Source organism: Scyliorhinus torazame, chromosome 6 (assembly GCF_047496885.1).
Source record: "Scyliorhinus torazame isolate Kashiwa2021f chromosome 6, sScyTor2.1, whole genome shotgun sequence".
Lineage (NCBI taxonomy): Eukaryota > Metazoa > Chordata > Chondrichthyes > Carcharhiniformes > Scyliorhinidae > Scyliorhinus > Scyliorhinus torazame.
This window is the reverse complement of record NC_092712.1, coordinates 174641656-174668140: the sequence shown is the minus strand read 5'-3', so window position 1 is coordinate 174668140 and position 26485 is coordinate 174641656. Positions and strand designations below refer to the sequence as shown.

General features: G+C 42.2%; 1 protein-coding gene across 3 annotated transcripts in view; it reads right to left on the bottom strand.

Annotated features, from left to right (window-relative positions):
• The window catches only part of phf14 (PHD finger protein 14), a 362139-nt gene that overhangs the window by 60891 nt on the left and 274763 nt on the right, over nucleotides 1-26485 (bottom strand). For 2 of the 3 annotated variants that reach the window (XM_072509115.1, XM_072509116.1), the window contains exon 17: nucleotides 5538-5655. The exons of the other annotated variant lie outside the window; for it this stretch is intronic. In XM_072509115.1, coding sequence (XP_072365216.1) covers nucleotides 5538-5655 — 118 coding nt within the window. The remainder of the gene's footprint in view (nucleotides 1-5537; nucleotides 5656-26485) is intronic. 3 annotated transcript variants of the gene reach the window in all.

Genomic DNA, 26485 nt, shown 5'->3' with positions numbered 1-26485 from the left:
GAAGCATTGGAAAGGGTGCAGAGATTTACCAGAATGTTGCCTGGTATGGAGGGAAGATCTTATGAGGAAAGGCTGAGGGACTTGAGGCTGTTTTCGTTAGAGAGAAGGTTAAGAGGTGACTTAATTGAGGCATACAGGATGATCAGAGGATTGGATAGGGTGGACAGTGAGAGCCTTTTTCCTCGGATGGTGATGTCTAGCACGAGGGGACATATCTTTAAATTGAGGGGAGATAGATATAAGACAGATGTCAGAGGTAGGTTCTTTACTCAGAGAGTAGTAAGGGCGTGGAATGCCCTGCCTGCAACAGTAGTGGACTCACCAACACTAAGGACATTCAAATGGTCATTGGATAGACATATGGACAATAAGGGAATCGTGTGTATGGGCTTTAGAGTGGTTTCACAGGTCAGCGCAACATCGAGGGCCGAAGGGACTATACTGCGCTGTAATGTTCTACGTTCTAAGTCAAAATCAAAGAAAGAAGCTAAAAAGAGAAAAATCGGTGATGAGGGCAGAATGGTAAAAGAGCGCTGAGAGCCAGATTATTTTGTTACTGAACAGAAAGGGAGACCACTGAGCTTAATTTGCAGTGAGGTGTTAAGTAGTAGTTCAAAAAAATATATAATGTGAGCAGACATTATAAAACATGTCATTCCTTTCACAAGCAACATGTCTAGTAGGTTCTGTTCAACAGCTTTCAAATCTGAAGGAAGCCATGAAAACACAGAGGCAAGCACTTAGACAAGCATTAAATGTGAATGACGCAGTGACTTTGGCTAGCTTTCGTATTGTTTGGTTGCCTCCAAATAAATGGAAAGCCATTCCCAGATGGTGAATTAGTGAAAGAATGAATCATTGAATCTGCAGATGGTTTATTTGCTGCGTTTAAAAACTAAGAGGAAATTACCAAACATTATTTGCGAAGCGTGTACTTGTGGTGGGCAGATCCAACCAGAAGTCACATTAATAATGTATGGGTAAATATTACAATTGTTTTTGCCATTTGAAGTTGATGACTGTTCTATTAATATATGAATGTTATTTAAGCATCTTCTGTAACTGTTTATGAAATATTTGGCGTGAATTAAATGTATTTAATCTTATTCATGGAGTTGTGGTTAATGCAAATGCCCAATTTCACTCATGCGGCCCACGGACATGATGGAGGGCCCACTCATGAAGCCCACTCACTAGTTTAGGTTCACTATTACTGATGTAACTGTAGGTTTTACCCTTCCAGGTACAGAAACATTAAATTAAACACAGTTAAGACTTGTACCTTATTTCTATTGTTTACCAATTCTAATATAAATCCCTTAAAACTACCATTGTTTTTTTTTTTAAACAGTAAAGAGGAATGTCCTGCCGATTTTGCTTCACGATTGCACACAGCAGTCTCCTGGAGATTGATCTTCAATTCCTGGAAACTCCAAGCCAATCCTGGAGAGTTGGTAACCCTACCTATGTCCTCAGACCACTTTTTTCTTCTCTCTTTCAAGGTTCCATTCATCAGCCATTTGCCAATTTCCCAGCTGCTTTGCTCACTGAAATGTCCCTTTAATTCTCCCTCAGTTTCGGCACCAAATTACTCCTCATCTCAGCAATTTAATCATCCAATAAAATTCATTCTTCACTGTACCCCATACAGTCTTTGCTGACATCCCTATCTCCCTCAATTTCTCCCTCTATATTGATTTGGAACTCTCACGTTCATGTCCACTTGACATCATTACAACCAAGGTCTCAGGTGATTGGCAGGTAACTCAAGATTATTTCCTTTATTCTACAGATCCTACTGTCTTGCCTCTCACCCATTGTCACTTTACACACTGAAATCTACCCTCTCTATCTCTCGCATGTAACTTTACAAATGGAAAATCACCTGTTCTGTGCTTGCAAGGAGAGCATGACTGATTTTCCTTCAGTGCTCTTGCATTTTCACCCCCTCAGGATACCAGATAACAACTCCCAGCACTTTGCCAAAACAATACCAATAAATGGTACACTAGCTTGAACACATATTGTGAAGTAAACAGCAAAGGGGAGTCCGAACAGTCATACAAAAGACATTTATTTAGCATAACAGCAGCATTTACACAGGACCCGGTTACACATCTCAGGGTCCTCAGTCCTTTCTGTCAGCTGCTACAGCAGCTGGCCTATTATACCAGTGCTGGTTAACTCACAATCTAATCAGCACTAGGGATCAATCATCTCCAGCTGGATGGATGTTATAACCGCCACCCCCCCCCCTCCAAAAACTGAAAACTCACAAAGAAAACCATAGAGGAGAGGCCAAAAAAGAAATTTAGGTGAACATATAGGACAAAAAAGCGGCACAACAAAACTGCAATGGCCAGACGACAACCAAAAAAAAAGCGTTTCGGGCCCAACAAGGCACCACAAAACGTGGCAACAGGGCTGACCGGTACACCCCTCTGAACATTACATCTGGCTCAACACCACCACTAACCACACAAAAGGCGAAGCCGCTGACAGCCGAACCTGGGACAGTGCGCAGCATAGTGTATGATCCATCGATCCAAGGCCTTACTGGCACCGTGTAACTTTCAGGCACAAGCGGACCAGGTTTTTTCTTGGCGGGGGCGGGTGGAACTTCAGACAACGTCCAAAATTACATCCCAAAAAATGCTCGCCTCAGCGTACTGAAAAAAAAGGCAAATTAACTGCCCATCGAACACCCAGGGAGCTGATGCCCCAGAATTGATAAAGTACCGATGCAATCAGGCACATCACCAAAAAAAAAATAGGGTCCACTCACCCTAAAAGTGTCTGTAGGCAGCAACATCAGTACCCATGTAAAATACCACTGTAGGTCATCTCGTAGTCCCAACCATCATGGAAGAGTCCTTCAAAATCAACGCCGCACTCACAAACCCTAATGAAAGTCCAAAAGGGCGGCGGCCATTTCCAATAAGGACTCCCCAGTAAACCATTCTGCCACAGCAAGCCGGCATCGCAAAAAGGCCACAAACGGAAAATAGATGAAAATGTTGTGCTACCATCACCAGATGTTACCCTGATGACATCGCCTCAGGTACTACCGGATGCAGCAGACCCCAGAACTTTCCCAGCACACATGGTCCACAAGCCGGCATCAATCCTCGGCCCGGCGCTCACGTGCCATTCCAATACAGACTCCCAAAATAGCCCTTGCAGAAACAAGTCCATTCCTCAGTCCACACTCTTAAAAAACAACATTGAAGGTGGCCAACAGCTCCAATTGCATCCTTGTCGCCAATGAAGTAAACAGCAAAGAGGAGTCAGGAGAGTTCATAAGAAAGACATTTATTCGGCATAACAGCAGCATTTACAGAGGACCTGGTTACACATCTCAGGGTCCTCAGTCCTTTCTGTCAGCTGCTGCAGCAGCTGACTTGTTATTCTAGTGCTGGTTAACTCACAACCTAATCAGCACTAGGGAACAATCACCTCCAGCTGGATGAGTCCCATGCAGTGTTATAACAAATTGCAATACACTAGTATTGGCACCCTCTGCCAGATCTGTTTCGATTGCTTCAAGCATTGGAACAATATTACACTTTCAGGTCTAGATACAGGCCAAATGGAAGTAGAAAATCACTTCAAAGTCAATGCCCTTTTCTGTAATTTTCAATCATTCAAGTCAAAGTCAATTCAGTCCTTGTTTTTGCAGAGTCAGTTTGGATATCACTTTTCTATTCATCTGATTTTTTAAAAATGTGTTTATCACAACTTGGCTGATTTGAATATATTGTATTAACTCTTCATCAGTTCCTGCACATTGGTTTGAGTAGCAACACAACTGTTTATTATACAAAGTGTAAATTTGTTACCTTTAAATGAAAATAGAACCAGTTTTCAAATTAAAACCCTATCAGTATGTTACAAGGTTTTGTCTTTTAATAACAAAAAAAATTCCCTTGGCCTGAAGTAAAAAGAAAATGGATGCAGTGTTCATTTGTAAGGTTTAGATCTCATTCCAGACTCTGAACACATAATTGCAATGAAGAAATTAGCTTAGCCTACTAATAGAGTCCTCAGTAACAGTTGCAAATATGCTTCTTCCAGAATTGTCAATGTGTGTAAATTAATTAGAATCATTTCAGAAAAACAAATATTTCTATTGACATTAACTGCATTATACTGGCTGTTGTACAGGTCAATGTTCTCAACACTATTTCCATCAGGGACCGCATCATGTCTACCATTTGACTTGTTGGATCTAGTGTTGAATAGCATATTAATTTGTGTGTGCAATAAATACAAAAATAACTGACCATGAATACTTTATTCTTAATTGTTTTTCAACAAGCTATTTTAAAATATTGCTGCTGAGGTCCACTCAGCCATGGCAGTATTAGCCGTTGGAAAAGCTGGTATGTGTACTATCATTTTGGGCAATACACCAGCAAAGCTTTTGAAATATCTTTCAGTCAGAGGTCACTATGGTGATTTGCTCAGATTGAACTTTTCAAAGTGATGCCAACACCAAACAATAATACTCAGCTCGGTAACTTGTCACACAAAAGCTGTTTAGTGCAACAAGCTGAAGAATTACGTTGATTACAAATTAGGTGATAGACCCAACATTCCTCATTTGGATCCCTGCCTTGGTAAGGTGAAAAAAAGAGAAATGAGAAAGATTTTCATTTTTTGTAAGGTCCATATTAGCCAGGTAAAAACTGAGTAAATAGCACAATAAATCAGAACGAGTCTAAAATTTGATTGTTTTACAATGTTTTATTGACCTCTTATGGAAACCTTTTGCAGGTTACTTGTCTTTGCGCACACAGATTCTACAGACATAAATGCCCTCCAACTGTCAAGGCTGATTCGTTAAAGGGTCATGTTCTTTCTAAGGTGCACGGTAGCTTGTCTGGAAAAAGCTCTTCTTCTTGATCAAACAAACAATTTCAACACAGCAGTATTCAACTAGTAATAGCCTGTGAAGGTCATCAGGTTTTAATAACCTGTCCAGTAGAGCTTGCCGTAGTTTCACGGTCTTATTCACTGTGGGAATGCTGACTCAGTGCAGAAATACATTAAAAATATCTTCTTTGGAACTGAACAAATCTTACCTTCTCTCTTTGAATATCATTTTGTGAAATAAATATTCAGTACTGTATTAAATAAGAAGATTAAAACAAATCAAATAATCCAATTAACGTTTAACGCACTGAAACAGCTGATTTAAAACAAAATCTTAATATTTCAAGGTCAAACATTAAGAACTACCGTGTTTAAAATATCTATCCAATTCACAACAATGCAGAATTAGTCTCCAGAACAAACCTGAAGCAAAAAACAAACGGGGCATTTCTACAAATACTATGCAACAGTCTATTCCATGTTAAATGCTGACAGAAATTCAATATCATTTTTGATTCTCTCCAGAACTGATTAGTATACTTAAGCATTCTAAGACTAAGATTGCTGGATATCAAAACTACTGTGGACAGTTAATTTCCACACGCTGTCTTTGGAAATCTTGCAGTGAGTTGAATTCCAAGGTAACAAAGATTTACTCTTACTTTTGAAGACGTAGAGTCACACTCCTGACAGATCCAACCATAGCCTGTCTGTTTTGGGGACTTCTTCAGTGGTGGGTCAAGGCAACCAAAGTGGTAACAGAGTCTGCATTCATCACATCTAAACAGGAGAATTTTACGATAAAATTAGTTTTATGATCCAGCAAATCAAATCTATACAGGGCAGCATGGTAGCAGTGGCTAACACAGTTGCTTCACAGCTCCAGGGTCCTGAGGTTCGATTCCTTACTAGTGCACTGTCTGTGCAGAGTCTGCACGTTCTGCCCGTGTCTGCGTGGGTTTCCTCCGGGTGCTCCGGTTTACCCCAGAGTCCAAAGATGTGCAGGTTAGGTGGATAGGCTATGCTAAATTGCCCTCAGTGTCGAAAAAAGGTTAGGTGGAGTTACGGGGATAGGGTGGAGGTGTGGGGTTAGGGTGGAGATGTGGGGTTAGGGTGGAGGTATGGGCTTAGGTAGGGTGCTCTTTCCAAGGGCCAGTACAGACAAGATGGGCCGAATGGCCTCCTTCTGCACTGTAAATTCTATGATTAAGAAATAAAGTTTGAATTCGACCATCAACTTCTTGTCCAGTTGGTTTCGCAATCAAGATCTTGCGAGTGGAGACAGAAAAATAACAGACTTATAAAACTTTTGACAGCCCCTTCCTGCAACCCTGACCCCAGACTCGTCAATGAGATCATCTCTGCAAGATAAAGCGCATGAGTCATATAATATCTTAAAAATTGAGTTTGTAGATAACTACCTCATCTTCAATAAACCTCAAATCAATTCTGGAACTACTTAGTAGGTCAGACAACTGTAAAGAAGTAGCCAATATTTCTGGTGGATGACCATGCGCTAGTTCTGAAGATCATTAACCTGAAATTGACCTGTGTCTCTCTCTCTCCAAAGATACGGTTTGACTTGCTGAATATTTCCAGCATTTTTTGTTTTTATATTAGACTCACAGCACTTCTTGGCTGAATGCGTGGGTTTCCTCCGGCCGCTCCGGTTTCCTCCCACAAGTCCCGAAAGACATGCTGTTAGGTAATTTGGACATTCTGAATTCTCCGTGTACCCGAACAGGTGCCGGAATGTGGCGACTAGGGGATTTTCACAGTAACTTCATTGCAGTGTTAATGTAAGCCTACTTCTGACAAAAAAGAATATCATCTATCTACTGCTGCCTTAAAAATATTCAATGATCCTGCCTCGATCACTCCCTGGGAAAGAAAGTTCCACAATCTTACAACCCTCATAAAAATAATTCTACTCATTTCAGCCTTAAATGGGACACCCTTTAAAAAAATATATATATATGCCCTGGTTCTGGGCTTGTCACAAGGGGAAACATCCTTTCAGCATCCACTCTATGTCAAGCCCCCTCAGGATCATATATGTTTCAATATGATGTGGAGATGCTGGCATTGGACTGGGGTGAGCACAGTAAGAAGTCTAACAACAACAGATTAAAGTCCAACAGGTTTGTTTCGAATCACTAGCTTTCGGAGCACAGCTCCTTCCTCGGGTAAAGAACCTGAGGAAGGAGCTATGCTCCGAAAGCTAGTGATTCGAAACAAACCTGTTGGACTTTAACCTGGTGTTGCAACACTTCTTACATGTTTCAATGTGACCACCTCTCATTCTTTTAAACTCCAATGGATGTGAGCCCAACCTACCCTTATAAGATAAACCCCCTCAGCTCAGGAATCAGTCAAGTGAAAATTCAGCGAATGAAACTATGCCTGTTCTTAAATAAGGAGACCAAAACTCCTTATTCTAGTGTTCTAGAAGTGATTGCACCAATGCTTTGTACAACTGTAGCAAAACATCCCTACTTTTATTTTTCGTTCCCCTTGCAATAAATGACAACATTCCATTTGCCTTCCTAATTACTTGCTTTAGCTAACTAACTTTTCCTGATTCATGCATCAGTACACTCAGATCTCTCTATACCTCAAGATTTCTTCAATCTCTCTCGGTTTAGATAGTATGCTGTTTTCTATTTTTCCTGCCAATGTGGACAATTTTACATTTTCCCACATTGTACTCCATCTGCCAAAGTTTTGGCCACTCACTTAACCTATCTATGTCCCTTTGCAGGCTTAAGTCCTCTTCAAAACTTACTTTCCTACCCATCTTTAGGTTTTCAACAAGTTTAACAACTACATATTTCATCCCTTCATCCAAATCATTCATGTAAATGGTAAGTAGTTGATGTCCCTACTAAAAATAAAATCAAAAGAGCCAAGATGAACTACGAAAGGTAACTAGCAGTAAACATAAAGACGGATACCAAAAGCATCTATAAGTATATAATAATAAAATAAGAATCTTTATTATTGTCACAAGTAATCTTACATTAACACTGCAATGAAGTTACTGTAAAAAATCTCCTAGTCGCCATACAAGGTGCCTGTTCGGGTACACAGAGGGAGAATTCAGAATGTCCAATTCATCTAACAAGCACGTCTTGTAGGAGGAAACCAAAGGAAACCCACGAAGATACCGGGAGGCCGTGCAGAATCCAGACAGACAGTGATGCAAGCAGGAATCGAGTCGGTACCCTGGCACTGTGAAGCAACAATGTTAACCACTGTGCGACCGAAGAGGAAGAGAATAGCTTAAGTAAATGTTGGCCCTTTAGAGGACGACTAGGGAGGCAATAATGGGGAACACAGAGATGGAGGAGGCACTGAACCTATATTTTGTCTGTCTTCACAGTAGAGGATAATAAACATTTTCCATAAACTGCAGTTAATTCAGAGTAACTTGGTGCAATAGCCATCAGTAGGGAGAAAGTATTGAATAAACTAATGGGATTAAAGGCAGATTGGTCTGCGGAACCTGATGGCCTGCACTGTACGGTATTAAAGGAGGTGGCAGAAAAGATAGTGGATGCATTGGTTATGATATTTTAAAAATCCATGGATTCTGGAAAGGTCGGTGGATTGGAAACACGCTAATGTGACACCTCCATTCAAAAAGGGCGAGAGGCAAAAAGTAGAAAACTATAGACTGGTTAGCATGACCTCTGTGGTGGGGAGGTTGCTGGAAACAATGAAGGAGGAAATGATTGAACATTTGGAAAGACAAAGCTCAATCCACCATTGTCAGCATGGTTTTATGAAGGGAAGTTGTGATAAGGTGTCACATGAAAGACTGATCCAGAAGGTGAGATTGCAGAGGATTGCGCGTAGAGTACTAGATTGGATCGAGGGTTAGCTGATTGACAGAAAGCAGACAATCGGAATAAATAGACCCTTCTCTGGCTGGTGAACTGTAACTAACGGGGTGCCGCATGGGTCAGTCCTCGCACCCTCAACTGTTTACAATCTATATAAATGATCTGTAAGCAGGGACAGAATGTAACATAGCAAAATTTGCGGATGATACTAAAATAGGTGGGAAAGAAGGCAGTGAAGAGGAAATAAAGAGTTTTCAGACAGATATAGATAGGCTAGGAGAACGGGCCAAAATTTGGCAGTTTAATTGGATAAGTGTGAGGTTATCCATTTTGGCGGAAACATAGAAAGGCTAATTATCTAAATGGAAAGCAGATTCAAAATGCATCTGGGCAGAGGGATCTGGATGCCTTTGTTCATGAATCGGATCAAGTCAGTATGTGGGCACAGCATCTAATAAAAAAGGCAAATGGAATTTTCGTGAATTTGCAAAAGGACTGGAGTATAAAAGTAGAGAAGTGTTGTTGCAATTGTATAGGGTGTTGGTGAAACTACATCTGGAGTAGTGTCCAGTTTTGGTCTCCTTATTTGAAGAAGGATGTGGTGGCATTGGAGGCAGTTCAGAGGAGGTTTACCAGATTGATTCTGGGGATGAAAGGGTTGACGTATGAGGACATATTAAACAGTTTGGGCTTGTACCCGCTGGAGTTAAGAAGAATGAGAGGAGATCTGATCAGGCTATATAAAATACTAAGAGGGATTGATAAAGTAAGCGTTGACTAAATGTTTCCCGTTTTGGGGCAATCTAGAACGAGAGGTCATAGCTATAGGTTGAGAAGGAGTAGATTTAAAACTCAGATGATGAGACAGAACTACTTCTTGCAGTGGGTGTTGAACCTGTGGAACTCGCTGCCATAGTGTGGTGGAGTCTGAATCATTAAATGGTTTCAAGAAGGAGATAGATATATTTTTGATAAAACATGGTTAAAGGGATATGGGGAACAGGCAAGAGGTGGATTTGAATCGAGGAAGAGATCAGTCATGATCTGATTGAATAGTGGAACAGGCTCGAAGGGCTGAATTGACAACTTCTGCTTCTAATTCCTATCTTCCTGTGTCCCTGCACTGATCGGTGTGGTACTCTAATCAATAATCTTGCCAAACTGACTTAAAATGCTACTACAAGCAACTAACCATTTCTCATGTTCACCATACCATTCTCTTATTTTACTTCATACTGTCCTTTTGCCATTGCCATTGTATGCTATGGAGTACAGAAAAGAGTTCATATTATCCAGGGTATTGTCAAACAAACTAATTGTGCACAGCTATTTGTTAAGGGCAGATGACCGAAGTAGCAGGAACTTTGATTATTGGATCATTCCACATCAATCTGAAATCTAATTAAAACCAACTAACTCTTTAACAATACCCTCCTGAAGAAAAGAATGAAAAAATCTGTGACTTATGTCGGATACATACATCATTTTAACAGTTGAAATAATTAATATATCTTATATATTAGTTATATTAATATATAACTAATATATCTTTAATATATCTAACTGCTTTTTGTATAATGTCTTTAAGCATTTTATAATTATGTCAGATTCCAACCAGTGGAGGGTTTTCCACCCTGATTCCTACTGACTCCAGTTTTGTAAGGGCTCCTTGATGCTATACTTTGTCAAATACTGCCTTGATGTCAAGGGCAGTCTCACCTCACCTCTGGAGTTCTGCTCTTTTGTTTGAACCAAGGCTGCAATGTGGTCAGGATCTGAGTTTTTTTAATATAATAATTCCCCTTGCAAAAGAAGGGAAAAATGTAGATCTTCCAATCAGCATTTTTAACAGTAGTAAAAAATGAATTACTAACAGTTAAAATGACACTGATCAGAAAATCCAGCCATTCATATCTTCCATTGAAGTGAGCGAACGGTTTTGAACATTCATAATATTTAATACACAGCAAGTAAAGTAGTATATTTACAGGAAAATATGCCTCCCTGCAAAATAAACCATTGCTCTATGTTAGTAAATAATAATAACCTCTGATAGGGAAAGAATGCCCTTTCATTGCTGTTGACATTTGGTACTTGTGAGGCTATTTCATTCAGTTGTGCCAGTTTATCCAAATTACTAAAGCCAGGTTATTGCCTGTTATATGAAAAAGCGCTGGTATACTCACTGCTCCCCAGTGAAATTAACTCTAAAAGTAGCCTACTCTTGACACTCTCAATATTCCAAGCTTGTAAAAAAAAAGGATTGTTAAATCAGAGAAGGTAATGAAGTGACAGCAACCTTTTCATGCATTACAGTGTAATGCTCCATCTTGTACATCTTCCTATTTGAAATTACATCATCAAATTTCTATGCAGTATATTTACACACATCAGTGATTCTTAATATTGTGGGATATATTGAAGTATGGTTTCAACAGAATGAATATTCTAAATTTAAACTTTTTAGAGAAGCAATTTTATATTATCTGCTGTCTACCTTAAAGATAAAATGGGGCCAGTTTATAGACAGCATTATCAATGAGGTAGCTTATATTACTGTGATAAGCAGAATGCATTCCTTTCCAACATGCCAACATAAGAATATCAAAGTTTAGATGGATGAACATTTCTCTCTTCTGCTCTTCCCTCCCCAGCACACAAATAATGATTTTAGATGATACAGTTTAGTCTCCAAAATAAATGCAAAACAAATGTATACTGGAGTTCTGCTTAAATATCTCACTTTAGTATATTTACCTACATTCTGTCAAAATAATTAATTTCAATTAAATATAGTATGAAATCAAACAATCTGCATTTCACAATTCTACTGTTGTTCTTAAATCTTAAGAACCTAGTCAGTACTATTAAAAAAATAATTCTCAATAACTTTAAATTTATCTTTACAGTATTGCGTAATGTGCTCATTTCTTGACCACAAACTTTACTTCCTATTGCCACGATTGTTGGTCATGTTTGACAACATTTAGAATTGTAAAAGCTGAAGTCAAATTTCCCATTCAGCCTAGCTATGTAAATTGTTATTATAGGCTCAATGTGAGGTAGTTCTGTGGACTTAGTTTCTGCACTCTCTTCTCCCAACTCTTGTGATCATCTTGTGTAATATATCTTCATGATACATACACCTACAAAGCCTAAATCCATGAACTCACCATGGGCCATAATACAAACCATTTGCGAGTTACATAATTAAAAGCATTGATGATCTTATGTCACAGAAATGGTTCCACTTTTCTGAAAAACTGATATGCTTAATGCAGTCAAAGCTACCAAAGGCCATTTATTTTTTCAGCCACTTTAATGATAACATTACAAGTAATATTTATAATATGAAACATATAAAATTAAACTCGTGAAACAAATCCTGAATTTATCAATACATTATCTATTCATAGATAGCGGTTTCTTTTGAAGGGAAAATCCAATTGTGAGGGAATTTTGCAAATTAGAATATGCTCAATAGTTTATGTCCAAACGCAGAAGAATTTTAAAATTGCTGTGCAGCTCTCCAGATTCTGGAGGATGGCATCAGCAGCAATATCAGATAATGACTTGCACATCTCTTGGGAGTCCATCAAGATTGTGTAGGTCCACCAGAGGACATTGTATTACATATTGCAAGGCGTGGTGGTGGATTGAAGTGGGGTACTTCTCTCGTGAAATAATTTGGAAAGAAGTCTAGATCCCTGATTTTTAACATGGACAGAAATCAAGTATGCGATGGATTGTTTGGTCCCCTCCTTACTTAGTCCCCTCAGACTTGATTAGGGAACATAAGGTGAAGGAACCCTTAGGGAGCAGTGACCACAATATGATAGAATTTACCCTGCAGATTGAGAGGGAAAAGCTGCAATCAGATGTAACGGTATTACAATTAAATAAGGGTAACTGCAAAGACATGAGGGAGCAGCTGGCCAGAGTTGATTGGAAAAGGAGCCTCACAGGGAAGACAGTGGAACAGCAATGGCAGGAGTTTTGGGGGGTTATTAGGGAGGCACAACAGAAATTCATCGCAAGGAGGAGGAAACATGCTAAGGGGAGGACAAGGCATCCATGGCTGACGAGGGATGTCAAGGACAGCATAAAGGCTAAAGAAAAAGCATACAAAGTGGCGAGCATTAGTGGGAAACCAGACGATTGGGAAGCCTTTAAAAGCGGGCAGAGGACAACTAAAAAAGCAATAAGGGGGGAGAAGATGAAGTATGAGTGCAAGCAAGCTAGTAATATGAAGGAAGATAGGAAGAGATTTTTTCAATATATAAACGGTAAGAGAGAGGCAAAAATAGACATTGGACCTCTGGAAAAATGTGGCTGGAGAATAATAGGAAACAAAGAAATGACAGATGAACTGAATAGCTACTGTGCATCAGTCTTCACGGTGGAAGACACCAGTGGGATACCAGACCTCCAGGAGAACCAGGGGGCAGAGGTGAGTGCAGTGACCATTATTAAGGTGAAGGTTATGGGGAAACTAAAAGGTCTGAAGGTGGATAAGTCACCTGGACCCGATGGACTACACCCCAGGGTCCTAAAAGAGATAGCTGAGGAAATTGTGGCGGCATTGGTGATGATCTTTCAGGAATTACTGGAGGCAGGAAGTGTCCCAGAGGACTGGAAGGTGGCTAATGTAACACCATTGTTTAAGAAGCTGAGGGAGGCAGAAGACGGGAAATTATAGGCCGGTTAGCCTGACTTCGGTCATCGGTAAGATGTTAAGAGTCTGTTATTAAAGATGAGATCGCGAAGTACTTGGAAGTGCATGATAAAATAGGACTGAGTCAGCATGGCTTTGTCAAAGGGCAGTCGTGTCTGACAAATCTGTTAGAGTTCTTTGAGGAGGTAACAAGGAAGTTAAGACAAAGAAGAAGCAGTGGCCATGATTTATTTAGATCTCCAGAAGGCCTTTGACAAGGTGCCGCATAGGAGACTGTTAAATATGTTAAAAGCCTATGGTGTTAAGGATAAGATCCTGGCATGGATAGAGGATTGGCTGACTGGCAGAGAGTGGGGATAAAGGGGTCTTTTTCAGGGTGGCAGCCGGTGATGAGTGCTGTGTCTCAGGGTCTCTGCTGGGACCACAACTTTTCACAATATACATTAATGATCTGGAAGAAGGAACTGAAGGCACTGTTGCTGGGTTTGCAGATGATATAAAGATCTGTAGAGGGACAGGTAGTATTGAGGAAGCAAGGGGGCTGCAGAAGGACTTGGACAAGCTAGGAGAGTGGGCAATGTGGCAAATGAAATACAATGTGGAGAAGTGTGAGGTTATGCACTTTGGAAGGAGGAATTTAGGCATAGACTATTTTTCTAAATGGGGAAATGCTTTGGAAAACAGAAGCACAAAGGGACTTGGGAGTCCATGTTCACGGTTCTCTTAAAGTTAATATGCAGGTTCAGTCGGCAGTTAAGAAGGCAAAAGCAATGTTAGCATTCATGTCAAGAGGGCTACAAACAAGACCAGGGATGCACTTCTGAGGCTGCTTAAGGCTCTGGTCAGACCCCATTTGGAGTATTGTGAGCAGTTTTGGGCCCCGTATCTAAGGAAGGATGTGCTGGCCTTGGAAAGGTCCAGAGTAGGTATACAAGAATGATCCCTGGAATGAAGAACTTGTCATATGAGGAACGTTTGAGGAATCTGGGTCTGTACTCGTTGGAGGTTCGAATGATGAGAGGGGGTCTTATTGAAACATACAAGATGCTGCGAGGCCTGGATAGAGTGGACGTAGAGAGGATGTTTCCACTTGTAGGAAAAGCTAGAACCAGAGGACACCATCTCAGACTAAAGGGACGATCCTTTAAAACAGAGATGAGGGGGAATTTCTTCAGCCAGAGGGTGGTGAATCTGTGGAACTCTTTGCTGCAGAAGGCTGTGTAGGCCATTTCACTGAGTGTCTTTAAGACAGAGATAGATAGGTTCTTGATTAATAAGGGAATCAGGGGTTATAAGAACATAAGAACTAGGAGCAGGAGTAGGCCACCTGGCCCCTCGAGCCTGCTCCACCATTCAGTGACATCATGACTGATCTTTTGTGGACAGCTCCACTTTCCAGCCCGAACACCATAACCCTTAATCCCTTTATTCTTCAAAAAACTATCTATCTTTATCTTAAAAACATTTAATGAAGGAGCCTCTACTGCTTCACTGGGCAAGGAATTCCATAGATTCACAACCCTTTGGGTGAAGAAGTTCCTCCTAAACTCAGTCCTAAATCAACTTCCCCTTATTTTGAGGCTATGCCCCCTAGTTCTGCTTTCACCCGCCAGTGGAAACAACCTGCCCGCATCTATCCTATCTATTCCCTTCATAGTTTTATATGTTTCTATAAGATCCCCCCTCATCTTTCTAAATTCCAACGAGTACAGTCCCAGTCTACTCAACCTCTCCTCGTAATCCAACCCGTTCAGCTCTGGGATTAACCTAGTGAATCTCCTCTGCACACCCTCCAGTGCCAGTACGTCCTTTCTCAAGTAAGGAAACCAAAACTGAACACAATACTCCAGGTGTGGCCTCACTAACACCTTATACAATTGCAGCATAACCTCCCTAGTCTTAAACTCCATCCCTATGGCAATGAAGGACAACATTCCATTTGCCTTCTTAATCACCTGTTGCACCTGTAAACCAACTTTTTGCGACTCATGTACTAGCACACCCAGGTCTCTCTGCACAGCAGCATGTTTAATATTTTATCATTTAAATAATAATCCCTTTTGCTGTTATTCCTACCAAAATGGATAACCTCACATTTGTCAACATTGTATTCCATCTGCCAGACCCTAGCCCATTCACTTAGCCTATCCAAATCCCTCTGCAGACTTCCAGTATCCTCTGCACTTGTTGCTTTACCACATCTTAGTGTCGTCTGCAAACTTGGACACATTGCCCTTGGTCCCCAACTCCAAATCATCTATGTAAATTGTGACCAATTGTGGGCCCAACACTGATCCCTGAGGGACACCACTAGCTACTGATTGCCAACCAGAGAAACACCCATTAATCCCCACTCTTTGCTTTCTATTAATTAACCAATCCTCTATCCATGCTACTATTTTCTCCTTAATGCCATGCATCTTTATCTTATGCAGCAACCTTTTGTGTGGCACCTTGTCAAAGGCTTTCTGGAAATACAGATATATCACATCCATTGGATACTGTTGGGGGGGGGAGGGGGGGGACTTACCAGGGGTAAGCCATGGGGTGCAGGTCTCTGGCACAGAGTCTGTCCCTGTTGCTCAGAAGGGAAGGGGGGAGAGGAGTAGAGCATTAGTCATTGGAGACTCCATAGTTAGGGGGATAGATAGGAGATTCTGTGGGAACGAGAGAGACTCGTGGTTGGTGTGTTGCCTCCCAGGTGCCAGGGTGCGTGATGTCTCGGATCGTGTTTTCGGGATCCTTAAGGAGGGGGAGCAGCCCCAAGTCGTGGTCCACATAGGTACCAACGACATAGGTAGGAAAAGGGATAGGGATGTAAGGCAGGAATTCAGGGAGCTAGGGTGGAAACTTAGATCTGGGACAAACAAAGTTATTATCTCTGGGTTGTTACCTGTGCCACGTGATAACGAGACGAGGAATAGGGAAAGAGATGAGTTGAACACGTGGCTACAGGGATGGTGCAGGAGGGAGGGGTTCAGATTTCTGGATAATTGGGGTTCATTCTGGGGTCGGTGGGAACTCTACAAACGGGATGGTCTACACCTGGCCCAGAGGGGTACCAATATCCTGGGGGGGAAATTTGCTAATGCTCTTCGGGAGGGTTTAAACTAGTTCAGCAGGGGCTTGGGAAGCTGAATTGTAGTTCCAGTATACAGGAGGTTGAGAGTAGTGAGGTCATGAGTAAGGTTTTAAAGTTGCAGGAGTGTACCGGCAGGCAGGAAGGTGGTTTAAAGTGTGTCTTCTTCAATGCCAGGAGTATCCGGAATAAGGTGGGTGAACCTGCGGCATGGGTTGGTACCTGTGACTTCGATGTTGTGGCCATTTCGGAGACATGGATAGAGCAGGGACAGGAATGGTTGTTGCAGGTGCCGGGATTTAGATATTTCAGTAAGCTCAGGGAAGGTGGTAAAAAAGGGGGAGGGGTGGCATTGTTAGTCAAGGACAGTATTACGGTGGAAGAAAGGACGTTTGATGAGGACTCGTCTACTGAGGTAGTATGGGCTGAGGATAGAAACAGGAAAGGAGAGGTCACCCTGTTAGGGGATTTCTCGAGGCCTCCGAAAAGTTCCAGAGATGTAGAGGAAAGGATTGCAAAGATGATTCGGGATAGGAGCGAAAACAACAGGGTAGTTGTTATGGGGGACTTTAACTTTCCAAATATTGACTGGAAACACTATAGTTCGAGTACTTTAGATGGGTCCGTTTTTGTCCAATGTGTGCAGGAGGGTTTCCTGACACAGTATGCAGAGAGTCCAACGAGAGGCAAGGCCATATTGGATTTGGTACTGGGTAATGAACCAGGACAGGTGTTAGATTTGGAGGTAGGTGAGCACTTTGGTGATAGTGACCACAATTCGATTACGTTTACTTTAGTGATGGAAAGGGATAGGTATATACCACATGGCAAGAGTTATATCTGGGGGAAAGGCAATTATGATGCGATGAGGCAAGACTTAGGATGCATCGGATGGAGAGGAAAGCTGCAGGGGATGGGCACAATGGAAATGTGGAGCTTGTTCAAGGAACAGCTACTGCGTGTCCTTGATAAGTATTTACCTGTCAGGCAGGGAGGACGTGGTCGAGCAAGGGAACCGTGGTTTACTAAGGCGGTCGAAACACTTGTCAAGAGGAGGAAGGAGGCTTATGTAAAGATGAGACATGAAGGTTCAGTTTGGGTGCTCGAGAGTTACAAGTTAGCTAGGAAGCACCTAACGAGAGAGCTAAGAAGCGCCAGGAGGGGACATGAGAAGTCTTTGGCAGGTAGGATCAAGGATAACCCTAAAGCTTTCTATAGATATGTCAGGAATAAAAGAATGACTAGGGTAAGAGTAGGGCCAGTCAAGGACAGTAGTGGGAAGTTGTGCTTGGAGGCCGAGGAGATAGGAGAGGGGCTAAATGAATATTTTTCGTCAGTATTCACACAGGAAAAAGACAATGTTGTCGAGGAGAATACTGAGATTCAAGCTACTAGACTAGAAGGGCTTGAGGTTCATAAAGAGGTGTTAACAATTCTGGAAAGTGTGAAAATAGATAAGTCCCCTGGGCCGGATGGGATTTATCCTAGGATTCTCTGGGAAGCTAGGGAGGAGATTGCTGAGCCTTTGGCTTGGATGTTTAAGTTATCTTTGTCAACAGGTATAGTGCCAGAAGACTGGAGGACAGCAAATGTTGTCCCCTTGCTCAAGAAGGGGAGTAGAGACAACCCCGGTAACTATAGACCAGTGAGTCTTACTTCTGTTGTGGGCAAAATCTTGGAAAGGTTTATAAGAGATAGGGTGTATAATCATCTGGAAAGGAACAATTTGATTAGCCATAGTCAACACGGTTTTGTGAAGGGTAGGTCGTGCCTCACAAACCTTATTGAGTTCTTTGAGAAGGTGACCAAACAGGTGGATGGGGGTAAAGCAGTTGATGTGGTGTATATGGATTTCAGTAAAGCGTTTGATAAGGTTCCCCACGGTAGGCTACTGCAGAAAATACGGAAACATGGGATTCAGGGAGATTTACCAGTTTGGATCAGAAATTAGCTAGCTGGAAGAAGACAAAGGGTGGTGGTTGATGGGAAGTGTTCAGACTGGAGTCCAGTTACTAGTGGTGTACCACAAGGATCTGTTTTGGGGCCACTGCTGTTTGTAATTTTTATAAATGACCTGGAGGAGGGCGTAGAAGGATGGGTGAGTAGATTTGCAGATGACACTAAAGTCGGTGGAGTTGTGGACAGTGCGGAAGGATGTTACAAGTTACAGAGGGACATAGATAAGCTGCAGTGCTGGGCTGAGAGGTGGCAAATAGCGTTTAATGCAGAAAAGTGAGAGATGATTCATTTTGGAAGGAATAACAGGAAGACAGAGTACTGGGCTAATGGTAAGATTCCTGGCAGTGTGGATGAGCAGAGAGATCTCGGTGCCATTTAGATAGATCCCTGAGAGTTGCCACTCAGGTTGAGAGGGTTGTTAAGAAGGCGTACGGTGAGTTAGCTTTTATTGGTAGAGGGATTGAGTTTCGGAGCCATGAAGTCAAGTTGCAGCTGGAGAAAACTCTGGTGCGGCCGCATTTGGAGTATTACGTGCAATTCTGGTCGCCGCATTATAGGAAGGATGTGGAAGCATTGGAAAGGGTGCAGAGGAGATTTACCAGAATGTTGCCTGGTATGGAGGGAAGATCTTATGAGGAAAGGCTGAGGGACTTGAGGCTGTTTTCATTAGAAAGAAGAAGGTTAAGAGGTGACTTAATTGAGGCATACAAGATGATCAGAGGATTGGATAGGGTGGACAGTGAGAGTCTTTTTCGGATGGTGATGTCTAGCATGAGGGGACATAGCTTTAAATTGAGGGGAGATAGATATAAGACAGATGTCAGAGGTAGGTTCTTTACTCAGAGAGTAGTAAGGGCGTGGAATGCCCTGCCTGTAACAGTAGTAGACTCGCGAACACTAAGGGCATTCAAATGGTCATTGGTTAGACATATGGACGGTAAGGGAATAGTGTAGATGGGCTTTAGAGTGGTTTCACAGGTCGGCGCAACATCGAGGGCCGAAGGGCCTGTACTGCGCTGTAATGTTCTATGTTCTATTGGCTCCCCGTTATCTACCGCATTGGTAATGTCCCCAAAAAATTCCACGAAATTAGTTAGGCACGATCTGCCCTTTATGAACCCATACTGCGTCTGCCCAATGGAACAATTTCCACCCAGATGCCTCGCTATTTCTTCCTTGATGATAGATTCCAGCATCTTCCCTACTACCGAAGTTAAGCTCACTGGCCTATAATTACCCACTTTCTGCCTACCTCCTTTTTTAAACAGTGGTGTCACGTTTGCTAATTTCCAATCCGCCGGGACCACCGCAGAGTCTAGTGAATTTTGGTAAATTATCACTAGTGCATTTGCAATTTCCCTAGCCATCTCATTTAGCACTCTGGGATGCATTCTATCAGGGCCAGGAGACTTGTCTACCTTTAGCCCCATTAGCTTGCCCATCACTACCTCCTTGGTGATAACAATCCTCTCAAGGTCCTCACCTGTCATAGCCTCATTTCCATCAGTCACTGGCATGTATTTTGTGTCTTCCACTGTGAAGACCGACCCAAAAAACCTGTTCAGTTCCTCAGCCATTTCCTCATCTCCCATTATTAAATCTCCCTTCTCATCCTCTAAAGGACCAATATTTACCTTAGCCACTCTTTTTTGTTTTATATATTTGTAGAAACTTTTACTATCTGTTTTTATATTCTGAGCAAGTTTACTCTCATAATCTATCTTACTCTGCTTTATAGTTTTTTTAGTAGCTTTCTGTTGTCCCCTAAAGATTTCCCAGTCCTCTAGTCTCCCACTAATCTTTGCTTCTTTGTATGCTTTTTCCTTCAATTTGATACTCTCCCTTATTTTCTTAGCTATCCACGGTCGATTTTCCCCTTTCTACCATCCTTCCTTTTTGTTGGTATAAACCTTTGCTGAGCACTGTGAAAAATCGCTTGGAAGGTTCTCCACTGTCCCTCAACTGTTTCACCATAAAGTCTTTGCTCCCAGTCTACCTTAGCTAGTTCTTCTCTCATCCCATTGTAATCTCCTTTGTTTAAGCACAAAACACTAGTGTTTGATTTTACCTTCTCACCCTCCATCTGTATTTTAAATTCCACCATATTGTGATCGCTCCTTCCGAGAGGATCCCTAACTATGAGATCCTGAATCAATCCTGTCTCATTACACAGGACCAGATCTAGGACCCATGATAACTGCTGGACTATTTCTACATGCATCAGTTATTTCTTTGTTTATTGCCTGCCCCACCATAATGTTATATTTGGTGGCCTATAGACTACTCCTATCAGTGACTTTTTCGCCTTACTATTCCTGATTTCCACCCAAATGGATTCAACCTTATCCTCCATAGCACCGATGTCATCCCTTACTGTTGCCCGGATGCCATCCTTAAATAACAGAGCTACACCACTTCCCTTACCATCCACTCTAACCTTCCGAATAGTTTGATACCCTCGGATATTTAACTCCCAGTCGTAACCATCCTTTAACCATGTTTCAGTAATGGCCACTAAATGATAGTCATTCACAATGATTTGCGCCATCAACTCATTTACCTTATTCCGAATACTACGAGCATTCAGGTAAAGTACACTTATGTTGGCTTTTTTATCTCTGTTCTGAATCTTAACACCTCGATCAGTAACCTCTCCTAAGTTGTATTTCCTCTTAAACTTTCTCCTAATTTTCCTTGTCGTTGAACCCATATCTTCATGTAACAACCTGCCGCGTTGCTTACCATTAATGTTTTCACTTCCCGTTTTATTCCTTTTAGTATTCCTGGTCCTATTCACTGAGCTCCCCTCAGTCACTGTACCTTGTACTGTCGCCCTTTTTCATTTTTGACTATGGCTTCTCTGCCTTACACTTTCCCCCTTACTGCCTTTTGTTTCTGTCCCTGGTTTACTACCTTCCAACTTCCTGCATCGGTTCCCATCCCCCTGCCACATTAGTTTAAACTCTCCCCAACAGCTCTAGCAAACACCCCCCCTAGGACATCGGTTCCAGTCCTGCCCAGGTGCAGACCGTCCGGTTTGTACTGGTCCCACCTCCCCCAGAACTGGTTCCAATGCCCCAGGAATTTGAATCCCTCCCTCTTGCACCATCTCTCGAGCCACACATTCATCCCATATATCCTGACATTCCTACTGTGACTAGCTCGTGGCACTGGTAGCAATCCTGAGATTGCTACCTTCGAGGTCCTACTTTTTAGTTTAACTCCTAACTCCCTGAATTCAGCTTGTAGGACCTCGTCCCGTTTTTTACCTGTATCGTTGGTGCCTATGTGCACCACGACAGCTGGCTGTTCACCACCCCCCCCAGAATGTCCTGCAGCTGCTCCGAGACATCCTTGACCCTTGCACCAGGGAGACAACATACCATCCTGGAGTCTGGATTGCGTCCGCAGAACCGCCTGTCTATTTCCCTTACAATTGAGTCCCCTATCACTATAGCCCTGCCATTCTTCTTCCTGCCCAGCTGCGCAGCAGAGCCAGCCACGGTGCCATGAACCTGGCTGCTGCTGCCTTCCCCTGGTGAGCCATCTCCCTCAACAGTATCCAAAGCAGTATATCTGTTTTGCAGGGAGATGACCGCAGAGGACAGCTGCACTGCCTTCTTACTCTTGCTCTGTCTTTTGGTCACCCATTTTCTATCTCCCTCTGTACCTTTCACCTGCGGTGTGAGCAACTCGCTAAACGTGCTATCCACGACGTCCTCAGCATCCAAAGTGAGTCCATCCGCAGCTCCAGAGCCGTCAAGCGGTCTAACAGGAGCTGCAACTGGACACACTTCTTGCACGTGAAGGAGCCAGGGACAGTGGACGTGTCCCTGAGCTCCCACATCGCACACGAGGAGCATGACACCGGTCTGAGATCTCCTGCCATGTCTTAAACCTTCGGTTAACTTCAACAATTACAATTCCCCCCCCTCCCCAAAAAATAAATAAATAAATAAACAACGAAGAAAAAAAAATATATTTATACCAATGAAAAGAAAAAGAAAACAGAAACACTACTTGCCAGGGATAAAAAGTACCTCCTCCTCCCCCCCCCCACCCCCCAAAGCTTCGAATTCCCACCTAGATTCAAATTCCCAAACTCACTCTTGGTTCTGTGTCACTCTAGCTGTGTCTTCTCTGGCTCACTGGGAGAACTCACTGGGAGTGAGTTTACAAGTTGCTCTTTTTAAATTGTCCTGAATTGACTCCCCTCCCCCACCTGCTTTTAGATCAAGGTAGATTTAAGTGACTGACACTTAACTGCCAACCAGTTATGTGACTGGGTGGGGCAGCCCTTGTTAACCTACACTCCACAATTCTAGCTTAATTTAAATTAATTTAAACTCCTGAAGTTTAAAAGGAGCTGGCCTACTGATTTGATTCAATTCCCACCTAGATTCAAATTCCCAAACTCACTCTTGGTTCTGTCTCACTCTGGCTGTGTCTTCTCTGGCTCACTGGGAGAACGCACTGGGAGTGAGTTTACAAGTTGCTCTTTTTAAATTGTCCTGAATTGACTCCCCTCCTCCACCTGCTTTTAGATAAAGGTAGATTTAAGTGACTGATGCTTAACTGCCAACCAGCTATGTGAGTGGGTGGGGCAGCCCTTGTTAACCTTAACTGCACAATTCTAGCTTAATTTAAATCAATTTAAACTCTTGTTATGGGGTGAAAGCAGGAGAATGGGGATGAGAAAATATCAGGCATGATTGACTGGCGGAGCAGAATCGATGGGCCGAGTGGCCTTATTCTGCTCCTGTGTCTTATGGTCTTAGTGCATAATTTAGGAGATTTTAACCAGGGTTGTCGACATTACCACAGGTTTATCATGTGACACTAGACTACATGATTTATGATCATGTAATATTTGCTTGCAGTTTGTAAATGTCCTTCATTTACATAATGGTTGGGCTCCCAGTATTTGAATGTCTTGCTTGAGCACAACAATATTTTTAGAGACAATGCAAGGATAATTAAAGGATATCCATAAATAGATCATGTATTTTGTTTTCATTCATGTTATTTATTGCAAAGTGTTAGAATACCAGACCCCAATTTTTGTTAGTTTTCAGAACGAGAAACCCAAACAATTTTTAATTTGTAAAACTGTGAGGAAAGGATACTTCACCACTGGAGTGATGACTCTGACCAATACGTATCTTTTATGTTAAAGCAAACTTTAATTTAAACATTGAATTAACCATATTATTAAAGAAATATCTTTACAATTAATAGTTAAACAGTTCTTAAATAAAAGGAAAAAATTTAACTTACTATCGACACCTGCCACTAATTCCAATTAAGGAATCCAATGCAGTTCAAATGCCTCTTATAAATAAAGTTAACAAAACAGACTGCTTTCTTAGCTGTGCAGACCTTTGGAGAGAGAGACCCTTTCAGTAACAACCTGAAAATCCTTCCGTCTTATCAGACTCAAATCTTGTGGCATACTGCTGTTCAACTTAAAATATTCTAACAGCCTGCAAAATTACAGTCAGATCTGGCTCCTGCCATTAATTACATCATCTGTATTCCACTAAAATGTCCCATGACCTGTTTAGCCAGGACTAAACACAATCCCTCAAATTATCCAAACCCTAGGTGATCTCCTGCAATCAAAACAATGTTCCATTAGCCATCTCTCTGAAAACAAGGAAATGGTTAAAATTAATAATTATCACACCTTAATCTCATCTTTAGTAGACACACTGTCCATAAGTATTTTAAACCAGATTTTTAAAAACAACATTACTGCCACAAATATGAAATGTAATATATGACAATTTTTTCGCCACACTACCAGAAGGATGTGGAGGCTTTAGAGAGGATTCAGAAGAGATTTACCAGGATGTTGCCTGGTATGGAGGGCATTAGCTATGGTGAGAGGATAAACTCGGTTTGTTCTCACTGGAACGACGGAGGTCGAGGGGCAATCTGATAGAGGTCTACAAAATTATGAGGGGCATAGACGGAGTGGATAGTCAAATACATGAATAGGATGTGAATAGAGGGATATGGATCCCGGAAGTGTAGAAGATTTGTTTAGACGGGCAGCATGGTCGGCGCAGGCTTGGAGGGCCGAAGGGCCTGTTCCTGTGCTGTATTTGTCTTTGTTCTACATTCATTACAAAAGGCAAAATTTGTTAAAGAGCACCCATATTTTCAAGTTGGTCTTTTGGAAAAGATCAAAATTGTACCAGTCCCAGCCTTTTTCTTCAATTTAGAAGATAGAAGCCACATACTAGATTTTAAGGGTCAGAAATTGGATGGCCCCTTATTTTGGGTGCAGGGATCATGATTCACGAACTGACTGTGCAGCTTCTGCACAGGATAGACCGCATGTAAGTAGAGGCACACACATCATTTCCATGATTGTAGCATAACCCTGAGCTCTCCACTATTCTTTGTAGTGCTGCCAGCAGCAAATAAATGCACACCACAGGGATCTGACTGACCTAAAAAAAAAAAAAAGATATATGCCCTGGACAGGTTTCTCTTTTTTTTTCAGGTGTGGTGCTTATAAAGCAGAAGTTGCGCTAATGTATTGCAGGCTTCCAGGTAGTCACTTTGGAATACTCATGGTCAGGGGAGATGCTGCACTACACCAGCAAAAGGGCTTCTTGTTTCATTGGCATCTCCCTGCAGGCACTGGTCAAAGAGGTAGAGGCCAGAAGGGATGCCATGTTTCCAAAAGGGGATAGGAAATCTTTGAAACAAGCCTCAAGACTTTGGGAACAGAAGTCATGGGCAGTTAATGCCTAAAGCAGCATGCAGCAGAACAGAAAATAATGAACTTGCATCAATGATCTATGTGTGGAATGCATCAGCACATCACACCTCTGATCCACCCCCCCCCCCTATCTCTCTCACAAGACTCACTCCTAACATTCTTATACTACTCCTCACCCACACACATTTCCAATTGTGCCAGCCAAACAGAGCACATTTCTCCCTCATGTAAATCAAATGCAATTGCAGGCACATCACCAAAGCACATCGGCACTGAATATGTGTCATACTTTCCTCTCTCTTGCAGAAGGCAAGAAAGACAAAGCATCGACAGAGGACCAGCAACCTCTAAATTTCCTCGAGGAGATGATCCAGAAATCATCAGAATCATTGCCACCTAGCAGATGGCACCTAGCACTGCCAAACCTTCAAGGATGTTGGTGCTGCCTGATGCACCTTCTCCACTCACTCCTTTAAGGTGAAATTAAAGGGAAACTGCAGATGGTGTGACAATGGAACTCCTACTTTACACTCCACCTCTAACCCTCCCCTTTGTGCTTTCAGATAGCCACGTAATGCTGGCTGCCTATCCTATAAAGAGCCAGAGGAAAAGGAAGAGCAACCTCATAATAGGGAAGAGGAGGCACCACCACAGTAACCAGCACAGCTACTGGAATTAGAGGCCCACATTATTGGGATCAGCATACACTCAACCACTGGGCAAGTGTGGGCTTCAGCCAGATCCTGGGATAGAACAGCTCCTTTGTGAACTCTACCCTAGGCAAGGTTGCAGAGCTTTGTGCAGGGTGTCATATAAAGATCTAGTTAGTGTGGACTAGAGGACAATGTTGATGATGGTGTGCACCGAGACACTTGGTGCATTGACACTTGGTGCATCTGCAAGACATCGTCCACTCACTGGCAAAGAACACAGGTAAGTCCAGCTCAACATAGCACAGGGCATCGTGCAGAGCTTGAACTTGTACTGTTCACCAAAGTGATGGGCAATTCCATGTCAGCACTGGAAGATCAAACCATGCTGTAACATCTGGTCGCCTTTGTTTCAGCTTCTACTGGAACAAAGGTTGAACATTCGTGCTGACTTAGACAGAGTTCATTAGACCTAGGACTGCTTGCATGCAGACTTAGACTACTGCTCAAGTTGGTGTGAATTTCAGTGCTTGACAGGGCAGGCAGGATCTCACAGCAGTTCAGCAATCTGTGTGCTAGTACATTAATTTTGCTGACATCCTGCCTGTGGAAATGGCAGGGGCACCTTGCAGCATGAATCTGTTGTCCTCCCTCAAGATGGCAGCATTC